This window comes from Felis catus, chromosome A3, assembly GCF_018350175.1.
Source record: "Felis catus isolate Fca126 chromosome A3, F.catus_Fca126_mat1.0, whole genome shotgun sequence".
Taxonomy (NCBI): domain Eukaryota; kingdom Metazoa; phylum Chordata; class Mammalia; order Carnivora; family Felidae; genus Felis; species Felis catus.
The window spans coordinates 99,850,435-99,862,688 of NC_058370.1; the positions used below are offsets into that span (position 1 = coordinate 99,850,435).

General features: G+C 49.2%; 1 protein-coding gene across 5 annotated transcripts in view; it reads left to right on the forward strand.

Moving 5' to 3' along the window:
• Window positions 1-12,254, forward strand: part of TCF7L1 (transcription factor 7 like 1) — a 157,806-nt gene that overhangs the window by 128,314 nt on the left and 17,238 nt on the right. For all 5 annotated transcript variants that reach the window (XM_045054490.1, XM_045054491.1, XM_023251821.2 and 2 more), the window contains one exon: window positions 8,591-8,674. In XM_045054490.1, the coding sequence (XP_044910425.1) occupies window positions 8,591-8,674 (84 nt within the window). The remainder of the gene's footprint in view (window positions 1-8,590; window positions 8,675-12,254) is intronic.

The window sequence follows — 12,254 nt, forward strand, 5'->3', positions numbered from 1 at the left end:
GGGCCCACTTCAGCCGAGGGCCACATGTATGAGAGCCTTCCAGCCATCTGTGGGCAGAACCAGAAGCCCCCGTCAGCCAGGGCCTCTCAGCACCTGTCCGCAGGCAGTGGGTGATAGAGCCTGCTGCTACCTAAGGAGCCATTAGCTTCTCTTCCCATCCCTGCCATCAGGGACTCACCATGGTATCTTGACATCAGCCATGGTGGAAATATTTACACTTGTGGGTGGATCCCAGCAAATGCTACAAAGCTAGGTTTGTGTTTGTGTTTTTGTTTTTGCTTAGAGAGCTGGCTGTCACACATTTACTAACACACCACTGAGCAAGACCTCTCCGCGTGAAGCACCATGAGAGGAGTGAATGGTCCAACTCTATGTTAATTAGCTCTTCCTTGACCCTGGGTAAAATGCAGGTAATAGGCCCGTTGAACAAAAGGAAATTCAAGTTCTGGGGACTAAACACCTGTTTCCTAAGAGCTCTCCACGTGCTCAGCCCTTTGGTTAGTCCTTTCACAAGTGACTGCTGCACTAAATTAAAAAGAATTCTGCCAGATGGTAGGTGCTATTATTCCCATGTCACCGGTGAGAAACCAGAGGTTCTGAAGGGTGAGGTCGCTTCCTCAGGTACACAGCTTGTAAATGGGGACCAGCGAGGACTCCTGAGTCTATTTATTGAGTACCTCAACGCAGTCTCCACTCCCAGGAACCCACTGTGGTTTAATCAGACATTTCATTTTTTTTCTTCCAGATGGGAGGCCATCTGGTCCAGGTCCCTGCCTTCAGGCCAGTAAAATACTCCCATTTTAAAGGTGAAATGATCGAGTCCAGAGAGGTTAGAACGAGCCTGGGACTCTGGTCTCTACTTTCCATGCTGTATCCTTCCGACACTGGGAATTGGCCTCTGCAGGGAGCCAGTTTTCATTTTTTATTTTTTTAGAAATTTTTGTAAGTTTGTTTATTTTTGAGAGACAGAAAGAGACTGAGCACCAGCAGGGCAGGGGCAGAGAGAGAGAGAGAGGGAAACACAGAATCCAAGAAGCAGGCTCCAGGCTCTGAGCTGTCAGCACAGAGCCCGATATGGGGCTCAAACCCACAAACAGTGATATCATGACCTGGGCCAAAGTCAGACACCCAACCAACGGAGCCACCCAGGCGCCCCTGTTTTTAAAAACCAACCTTTGGTCAAGTCTGGTATGCAGAATTGCCAGAATCTCTGAGTTGGAAGAGGAAGAGAATGGTTTAAGGCCATCCGGGAAAGAAGGAGGATTATTTGAGGGTATGGGCAGGGAATAGGTGTTTATGGGAAAACTGAAACCCATCCAACCCACTCTTGAGTTTACTCTTCAGTCATGAAATATTTTTAGAGCCCCCTCCACTGCCAGTACACAGGAGGGGCTCCAAAAATATTTGCTGACCTAAATGCTGTGACAGGTGCCTCAAGAAAAAAGCCATTTCATTGGTTTAAAACATTGCAAAAATGCGGTTCTAAATAACTTTTCCAAGGAAAATTATGTGTGTTGTATTACATGAAAAAAGGATCTTGTATTAAGACATTTGGATTTATTTGTAACAACTCACCTATTAACAGAAACTTAAGAAGGAACCCCACCTTCTGCCCATGAGTAAAACAAAATCGTGATTGTGTTTGGGATTTAGTGCCATCCACAGAACGAAGCAAATGCAGAAACTACTCATCTTGAGAAAAGAAAATAAGGGAGAGGAGTGTAAACTTTGCTTTTTATACTTTCGCTCTTGGAACTTAGTCTAATCCATCATGTTTGGAAACCAGTTCTCCTAAATACTTTCATTTTATCTTGTTCAGTGATTTCCTGAAATGAAACATTTGTTCTTAGTTGGGAGAGCGGTTCTGTCTCCCCACTAATGAGCCCATTGCTCAATGTTGGTAGACTTTCAAATTGAGATCAACTTATGTCCATTCTGACAGAAGACAGAGGATCTTAAACAGGCCTCCAGGAACTGGCAGGGTTGGGTATCAGAGCCTCCAAGCTGCATTTACAGATTCTTGGCAATAGTAGGCCAATTAACGTAAGAACCAATCACTCAAGAGTGAAAAGAAACTCCGTTAAATGCGTTCCACATCTCCAAAGGATTCAGGAAGAGGCTGGACAACCCAGTGTTACAGATGTGGAAACTAGGGCTTAGGAGTTTGGTAAGCGCTTAAGCTCAAAGCGAGACAGGGTCTGGAAGCATGAATGCTGGCTTCTGGGCGAGGAACTGGGGATGTGGATGTGACCCTTGAGGAGCTTACAGTCCAAGAGACAGACAGAATTTGCAAGTGGATAACAGCCACACAGCATGACGAGTGCCATGGGAACGCCAAGCTGGCACAGAGGTGAGAGTGACTGGCTCCTGTGGGGAGCTGCAGAAGGCTTGTCTGGGAAGGTGACCTTGGGACAGGGTTTTGAAGAAGAGGTTAGAGATTCCTGCTGGTGAAGGATACTCCAGGCTGCGGAGCAGCTGATCAAATGGCACAGAATATTGTAGGAACTTGAGTGCAGTTGGCGTCGGTGGGTGATGGAGGAGCAGGGGAGCCCTGAGGGATGAAGGCTGGAAAGATAGGTTGGCACCGGATTGCTGAGGACTTTGGGGGGCCCAGCAACCAACTAGGAAAGGATTTTTTAAGCAAGGAAGATACCTGATGAGTTAGGTGTTTTTGTTGTTGTTGTTGTTAAGTAGGCTCCACACCCATTGTGGGTCTCGATCTCACAACCCTGAGGTTAAGGGTCGCGTGCTTTACTGCCTGAGACAGCCAGGTGCCCCCTGATGACTTAGTTTTTAGAAGATAAACTCGCGTTGAATTCGGGAAGCCACTGCAGTGGTCCTGATTCTATCCCCATCCCCAATTGTGGCAGAATGGAGAGTAAAGAGAAACTGATCACTGGTTCACATGTTTTTAGAATACGATTCTTCATGTTAAAAAAAAAATTGCATTTTGCACAATTTCCTTGTCACTCTGTGGTGGACAGCCTGTGGGGTTGGGTCTCTGGCCTGTTTTGCTGGGTGGCTGCACCATGCAGTTTCCTAAGAGGGCGGTCTGGGGAAGAAAGCCCTCTTCTCTGTTCCAGGGGCCCTGGCTTTGGGGTCCCAGAGTGTCTGTTTATCACTGGGGACCAGAGATGCAGGAAAGATTGGTCATCTCCACTGGCAAGTTTCTGCTACTGAAGGGTAAAACCTGTGAGACGGTAAAGCCAGGGGGAAGAGATCAAGAAGTGGAAGGAATTCTGTGGAATGGCGTGTTCTCACCTGGGAAACTTTTGGAGAGGACTTCTTTCCTCGCTTCCAACTGTGGTGCACTTCGGCGAGCTCTGCTCTTGGCTTCTGTAACATGAAGCTTTGCTTCCTCTCTTGCCTGGGCCCTGCCTAAAGGGTTTTCTGTGAGAACCTGTGAATGGGAAGACTGTGGGCGGTACCCAGAGTCCTGTAGAGTCCTGTCCACGCCAAAGCAAGCTGGGAACAGGGGCAGACATGGCTGGGCGGGGGGAGGGGGAGGAGGGTCCCTACCTTCTGGGAGGTGGAGGGTTAATCTCCATAGCTCATTGGCAGTTCTGCCTCCGTACGGGGCATGCTGGGATTTCCTCCCAGCTGTTTTACATCATGAAGATTTGTATGTTGGGGAAATTCCAGGGCACAGCTGCAATTAATCTGCTGCACAGTCTTCAAGCTAAGCAGGGATCCTGTAGGACCGATTCTCTGCCTCCCTGCAGGAAAGGAGGTTCTGGCTCTTTGGTGAGAGCGCCCTTCAGAGGGACCCTTCCCTGGGGCCAAGTCGAATGGAAATAGCCCACCTGGCCAAGTATTCACCGCAAGGAGGGCACTAAGGGCACTAAAGAGGGGCCCCAGAAGCAGAAAGGGACCCAGAGCATAAAGAAAAAGAGGTACAGCCCCCTTTCTAAAGAGTAAAGCCAAAATAACACTGATAGCAGCCCTTGAGAAAAATACCACAAAAAAAACTTTGTTCACTCTCCCTTAGGAATGTTGAAGTCAAAATCTTAAGAGACTCATAGTTTGCATTCCACAATACAGTACAAGAACGAACAAGCCACCATGACCAAATAGGGTTTACCTGGGGCATGCAAGGATGCTTTCGTGTAAGAAAATCTATCACTGTGTATACATCTCACAACTGAGTCAGTACAGTAAAGACAGGTTCTAAACCACAGCCTCAGTCTACCTAACTGTGAACCATAAGTTCCCCAAGTGTGTTCTATGGAACCCCAATCCCCAGAAAGAGTTTCCCAAATTCAGTCAGATCAGGAAACTGCATATCTGTCCTGTCTCAGAGAGTCACAACATACGGTAGCATATTAAGCAGCATGAGTAAATCGAGAGTGGTAGTACTCACCATTTGAGTCTAGTTTTCTCTTTGAGTATCAGAAGAGAATACTCACCTCCTAGTCAGCATCCCATGTGTGGTGGCCGTTGCTATCACTTGGCAGTCAGTTGCACTGGTGCCACACAGCATCCATGGTCTACATTCCAAAGAGCATCCCCGGCAGGGAGGCAGCCCGCCGGCCCATCCTCACTGCGCTACAGCCTGTGCATGATAACACTGGTCAGGAGCCGGTTGTGGTCAGTTGGATGGAAAACCGGGACTAGGCTTGGAGAAACCTAGCATTTTTAATTTGCCCAAATGCCATTACCATACAAAGAATCTAGGCTCAGCCACATCTCTCTTACTCCCCAGATAACCGATTAGTCCCAGGGTGATTGTGGGCTGGCTTCAGATGAGAATTGCAGCCAAAGAGAGTTTTATTGCCCCTAAACATTGGGGTACGCCTGACCCAGGAATTCAGAACTGCCCGGCTACCTCCACAGATCTGGTGCTGAGGTGGAAGAGGCTTACAGAGGTGCTGCCGCAGGTCCCTGCTGCCCTGATCTGTGGTTCTGGGAAGCTCAGCTGTCCCTTTCAAATGCTCCTTTCTTCAGAATTGCGATCCAGGGGAGTTTGATGGCAAAGCTGCAGTGGGCCCCTGCGTCTTTTTATAGGTCTTTCCCCACCACCCCACATCACGTGTTTCAAAATCTTAAAAAGGCAGAAAAGTAGAAACGGGGAAGGAACAATCCTCTATTTCTTTATCGAATGAATCCTTCCTTGTACACAGGCACACCCACACCACCCCCACCCCCCACCCCCCAGATTTCCTGGAGCGGGAAAGGTCCTGGGCCAGATGTCCACCGTTGCCAAAACCACTCTCCCCACCTGTCTGACAGATCTCTATGGGGCCAGGCTTTGGTCGTGGACAAGGCTAAAGATTTTTACACACTTCTAAGCTTCCAGGTCTCCATTAAAGTCATTGAGTGAGAGGGAACCCTACAGAGATATGAGGACAGTGTGGTCTCTTCCTCCCCCTGGAAGTCCAGGCAGTGGGTAGGTAAGACACCAAGCATGTGATGGACAACCAAACACAGTAGCTAAAAGCACTTGCTCTGAGTGTGTGTGTGTGTATGTGTCCATATGTATATTTGTACCTTGATAGCCCCAGCATGAAGGCAGACCCTCATGGAGCTCATAGTAGAGCAGTGGTTCCCATTGGGGGACGGTTTTCCCACTCCCAGAGACATTTGGCAAAGTCTGGAGACCTTTTTGGTTATCACAAATGGGCAGGAGAATGGGAGCTACTGGCTTTTGGAGGCAGAGGCCAGGGATGCCGCTAAATATCCTGCAGTGCACAGGACAGCCCCCACAGTATCCCAAAATGTCACTAGTGCCATGGTTGAGAAGCCCTGAACTAGACTCCTACAAGCCTGCTCTGCCTAACAACTCAAAAGGTCCACTAATAATGTTCTTTCCCAAACTAGGATTCAGATGGATTCCTATTTGATCTAAGAGCATCCCTGGCCAACAAGAATGAGGAGTGTTCAGCGTGTGTCTTTATGACGTCAGTTAGGGAACCAGATGCTGGTAGAGTTGGTGGGTTTCAGGAGCCCCTTCTACTATGTTTCATATTGGGGTGGATGTGGGATACTTCTTTTCACACGTGATAGTTGTGATTGTAGTTCAACTTCAAGAAAAACGGATAAATGCTCAGGTTGTTGCTTCTAGAGAAACAGTGTGATGAACGGTGTAAGCTTGGGTCACCTCAAGCGTCCCTACAGGAGAACGTTGGTGTGTATATATTCATTCAGCTCTGAGGTTGCCAGCCCTGGGCGAGACAGAAAGGGAGGGAGAAAAACACATGGGAGCAAAGAAAAGGCTGGGGGTGGGGGGTGGGGTTCAAGAAGGTGATGTGATGACTGCTGTCGCAGTGAACAGCATGGAGTTGAAGCCAAGAGACTTCAACTTCAGTTCCCATCATAAATTTGGGCTAGTCACTCACCCTGTTTACCTCCATTAGCTCATCTGAAAATTTGGGACAGTCACCCCCTACTTGCAATAATAGCAGGGTTGTTGTGAAGAGGAAACTGGTTTATGTGTGTGGAAATGCTTTGGAAACTGCCAGTATGGCACAGATGTTATTCACTGAGGAAATGAGGGCTTTTTTTTTTTTTTAAGGTTTATGTATTTATTTTTGAGAGCCTGCATGAGAGTGCGCGTGCACACGCGAGCAAACAGGGGAGGAGCAGAGAGAGAATCCCAAGCAGGCTCCGAGCTGTTGGTGCGGAGCCCGACTCGGGGCTCACACTCACAATCTGAGATCATGACCTGAGGCAAAATCAAGATTTGGGTGCCTAACCTACTGAGCCACCCAGGCACCCCAGGAAATGAGTTTTAACTCATGATTCCAGTATTTGTCCAGTGTTTTTAATTTGCCAAAGGCATTGAAATCCCAGTTAGTTTATCTACAAAGCGTAGGCTCTGGGTAAGGAAGAAGACAGGTGGGGGTGGGACGGATCAGCAGAATGCAGGGACAGGGATGATACTCGGTGTGGCCTCATGGATGGAGGGGCAGGCAACAGAGGGCCCAGAGTGAAGACTGCCCTCATTTATAGCACCCCCACAACCCCCTTTTGTTCCCACCTCCCAAGCCTCCCACAGCCAGGCCTGATTGGTCCATCCCACCTGCTGTCTGTGCTACTCACTGGCCCTTTGTAGATGTGTCCTAGGGCCATTATCCTTGCCTGTGGACATTGTTTTGAAAGCCCAGACCCTGCCCACTCAGTCCATATTTGTGGACTCTTTGATGGAAAGCAAAGGGGCACGGCCCATCCTAGTTTTCTGATCCTGTGCACATAGCTCAAGGCCAACTCACGATTTCTTTTTCCCTGAAATTGAGTGACCAGAGCAAGGGATAACTCAGAAACTTATTTCTGTCTATGAAACTCTTCCTGGAGCCATCATTTCCTATTGGAGGTGTAATTTCCAAAGTAACCTCAAGAATTTTGCAAAGAGTCTGCATAGCTGGTCTGCTGCCCAGAAACACCATGTCAGTGTTGACACTAAGACAACATGTGTGCTTTGCCCTTGGCAAAGACTAATGGTTTGCTTACGAAAATACTAGCTGCCATTTATCAAATGTCTCCCACGTGCAAAGCATTGTGTTCAATACTTGACATTGTCCCTAATCCTTCTAACAACCTATAAAGTTATTGAGAGTAGCCTTGCCTTACAGATGCAGAAGCCGAGACTCAGAGTTGTTAAGATGCTTGTCCAGAGTTGCACAGCCTACACTGGCAGAGTGAGACCCTGAACCCATGAGCGTTTGACTCCGGACCCGAGGCGGGCTCACCCAGTGCCCCTCACAGCCTCTCCACTCATTCCTTTCCAGGCCCTTGCCAAAGACTGCCATGCCAGGGTTGAGGAGAGGCTTTTTTAAATTATTTTATTTTTTATCTTAGGGAGAGAGAGCGTGTGAGCAGGGGATAGGGGCAGAAGGAGGGAGAGAGAGAGAAAGTCTCTAGCAGGCTTCATGCTCAGAGCCCAGTGCAAGCTCTCAATCCCTTGACTCTGAGATCATGACCTGCGCCGCAATCAAGTTCATTGCTCAAATGACAGAGTTACCCAGGTGCCCCAAGAAGAAGCTTTTTGTTTAAAGAAAGTATGTGCATGTGTATGTTGAGGGTTTGCTGTTTGGTTTGGATTTTCTGCAATAATACAGGGTAAGGTACTGGATAATCTTTTCAAGGCTGAGAAACACTATAGCTAGAAGTTAAATCAGCATCGTTGAGTACGGACAGATACCACCCATGACCCTGTGAGTGTCGGGCAGATGGTTTTTATTCATTCCTTCACCAAATACTTCTGGAGGCTATTTCTTAGGGAGTATTGTGTGTGATGGGAATGAATGGGGCAGGATCACCATGTGGGAGCCCTTGGTCCCTAGATGTGCCCTGCTTGTCCCATGACTAGAGCAGGGAGAGCTTGACCCTCAGCGATATAGGTTCTTTGGACACTTTGGCTGGTTGTCCTGTTGTGTGTCCCCCACAACATGACAGAGGGGGCAGGTGATGGCAGTGGTGATTCTGAGTGTGTGCTCTCCCCTGAGATAATCATCTGGACACTGAGCAGGAAGGAGCATGTGCGGTCACGGAGAACCAGCAGCAGCCTACCTGCACAGCTCCTCCTCTGCTCACTTGGGGGTGCTCACGAGGCCTCATCTCACCAGATGCCTTGTGTTTTCTATCCCCTGTGCAGTACCTACAGATGAAATGGCCCCTCCTCGATGTCCCATCCAGTGCCACAGTCAAGGACACCAGGTCACCATCCCCGGCACACTTGGTAAGTCTGTTTCCCCTTCAAGTGCCAAAGGGATCTTCTCGTTCCCCTCACCCCATGTCGTTGCATCCCATCCACCATCCCGAAGCTGATGGGGTCTGGCGGTGTTGCCCCAAGTGTGTGTCTCAGGAGAAGAGCTGAGCAGTTGGGGGTGTGGCTGTGTTACCTGTATGCTTTTCCACCCCTTCCACCTCAACACACACGCACATACCAGCTGTGATGTCGTATGATTAGAAATGCCGGCACTGACCCTGGCTGGTTCCCTGGTCCTTGCCGCTTCCCTAAGAATCCCTCTGCCCCCTCCACCTGGGCAGCGGTGTTCCTTCTCTCTTTTGGAGCTCCTTCTACATTGCTGCCACTTTTCATTGTTGCTGGCAGCAACAGTTGAAGAGGCCCTGTGCAAACGAAAACCCCAGTGGGGCAGCTGAGACCTTTGTGCCAAGCCCTGTGACAACTCAGGTCTCAAAGGAAGATCTGGATGGTCCTGGGAGGCGGGAGCAATGAGGTCCAAGCAGGTCTCGCCTCCTCAGGGCTTGCGGTGGACTGAAATCGACAAGAGATGGTCCTGGGACATTGCATTCCAGGACTTTTCTTAGGAGCTTGGGGCCTCCCTAGCCTTAAGACCCACACACCCCTCAAGCTAACTGGTGATATGCATTGTACAGTGAGCCTCCGAGTCCTAGAGGGTACAGCTAGAAGGAACCCCACTGGCATGACCTATGCATTTTATAGACAAGGAGACCTGGGAAACATAGTGTTTTTAGAAACATTATTATGGAAAATTTCACCTGTTCCCTTTCACCCACACACCTCCTCCTACTACACTGGGTTGCTTTAAAATAAATCCCAGACATATTATTTCATTTCATTCGGGACACTTTAAGATACCCTGACAGTCCTTTTTCATTTAAAAGCTGAGAGTCTAGATATACAGAGAAGATAATTCGGGCTCAGTGAGCCTGTATGATTTCCAGTACATGTGAGAGCAGTTTACAGTGACAGAGCCCTTGGAAGTTTATAAAGCAGTGTCCTGTGTAGTTGTCAGATGACTGTCGCTGCCATCCCCTGGGGAGACAAGTGGGGAGAGCTGGTTTCTACCATCTCTAGGAGAGACCAGTGACTGTGTAGGGAACGGTGAGCGGCCAGCCATCTGGTTCAGGCTGCCCCTGAGAGGCTCTGTGGCCGCCCTAGGAACAGGCCAGGGTCGCGTCTCTGGTCCCCCAGAGTCCTGTGTGGGATGGCGTAGCGTGAGGTCCCGATGCCCTCTAGTGGTCGGTCCCGGTGGAGGACTCGGCTTCCCACATCTACCCTGCCACAGACCTGGCTTGTCCCCTCTAGGCACAGCTGTCTCTCTTTAACTGTTTCAAATCTTTGCTCACCCCCCCCCCCCCCCACCTAACCTGTGGCATCCCCCAGCCCACTGCAGTGGACCCCGAGATGGCAGGGCCCTCTCTCCTCTCTTCCCTCCACATATTCTCTCTGCATATTGTCTAAAATCTCCCCTACTTTTTTAGTAAGTTTTTATTTGTTTGTTTGTTTATTTTGAGAGAGAGAGAGCAGGGGAGGGGCAGAGAGAGAGGGAGAGAGAAGATCCCAAGCAAGCTCCATGTTGTCAGCACAGAGCCCAAGGCGAGGTTTGAACACCCAAACCGTGAGGTCATGACTTGAGCTGAAATCAAGAGTTGGATGCCCAGCAGACTGAGCCACCCAGGCGCCCCTCCATCTACTTTAGAGGAAGAGAGTTCCCTTTAAAACTAGCATGGGGACTCATTGAGCTTCCCATCCTTCCTGCTGCGCAGAGCAATCCGTCTCTGGAAAATAAAATGAAAAGCCTGTGTCCAGACCTCCTCCTGCTGCGAGCTTTATCTGATTTCCCATGTGGTGTCCACCACTGGCTTCTCCCACAAGAGCAGGACTTCCACCTCTGCCTCTGCATCGTTCGTTCTGCCAACCCACCGCGGCCGGGCTCGGCCCGGCTCGGCAACTGCGTCGCATGCCTCAGTCCAAGCGTTTCCCCTGCTTTTCCTCAACGCAGGTGGCATCGGACAGTGTTTGCAGCGCTCTGCTTCCTGGACTCGGGCTTTCGTGACTCCAGGGGCCTGTATGCACACACGCTAACAGTTCCGGGCCCTCTCTACACCTGCATTCTCTTTCTGGACTATTTTCCTCAAATAAGTCAAGGTCCCCATTCTCACTTATTACCTCCATGTGAGTGACCTAAAGATACATGAAATTGCTAACCTCTCAGCAAGGTTCTGTGCCCGTGGCTCCTCCAGCCAGGCAGACGCCCATCCCTGCAGGTAGTGCTCTGCAGAAACTAATCCAGCTTGGCGGTAGAACAGGGGCCCCTAATTTGTCAGTGTGGAGAAGCATGAACAGTGGCTACGTTACACCGTAGGTGACAAAACGGCTAATTTTCTAGTAAGTTGTGTATTATCGCACTGTATATTCTGCTATAGTAAAGCAAGGGCACCTGGGTGGCTCTGTGGGTTGAGTGTCCGACTCTTGAATTCAGCTCAGGTCACGATCTCCGGGTCGTGGGCTTGAGCCCTGCATTGGGCTCTGCCCTCAGCATGGAGCCTGCTTAAGATTCTCTCTCTCTCTCTCTCTCTCTCTCTCTCTCTCTCTCTGTCCCTCCAGCACAACCCCCGCTCAAGTTAAAAAAAAAAAAAAAGCAGAGAGGAGCCTGACTGGCTCAGTTGGTTGAGTGTCCGACTCTTAAATTCAGCTCATGATCCCAGAGTCATGGGCTCAGCACTGAGCATGGAACCTGCTTAAGATACTCTCTCTCTCTCTCTCTCTCTCTCTCTCTCTCTCTGCCCCTCCCACCCCCGTCTCAAGTTTAAAAAAAAAGAAAAAAAGCAGAAGGGAGCCTGACTGGCTCAGTCAGTGGAGCATCTTAATCTCAGCGTTGTAAGTTGAAGCCGCATATTAAGTGTAGAGATGACTTAAGAATAAAAAAAAAATTGGGGCGCCTGGGTGGCTCAGTTGGTTAAGTGTCCGACTTCAGCTCAGGTCATGATCTCGCGATCCATGAGTTCGAGCCCCGCATCGGGCTTTGTGCTGACAGCTCAGAGCCTGGAGCCTGTTTCAGATTCTGTGTCTCCCTCTCTCTGACCCTCCCCTGTTCATGCTCTGTCTCTCTCTGTCTCAAAAATAAATAAATGTTAAAAAAAAATTTTTTTTTAATAAAAAAATAAAAATTTTAAAAAGGCATAAACGGGCCTCAAAAGCTCAAGGAAGGAAAATTTATGGGCAAAAACCTTAACATTAACTTGAAATCCTACAGTTTGGGAGAAGGACCCCCCCCCTTCTCAATTTTCGGGTTGGAGCGTCTCATTCCAACTTCTGAGATACATGTATGTGTGGGAGCAAAGCCTGACACACCTGGGGGGGACCATCTATGTGCCAGAGAATGTATAACACCGTGGGTGTGAATCCCAGCTCCTCCTCTTCCTATCGGTACAGCTTTAGCCACATTTCCTCATCTCTCATTGCTTTGGTTTCCTCGTCTACAAAATGGGAATAGAAGAGGGCTCGATCTCAAGAGTCGTGTGCAAACGAACCAGTGCGTTGTAATGAT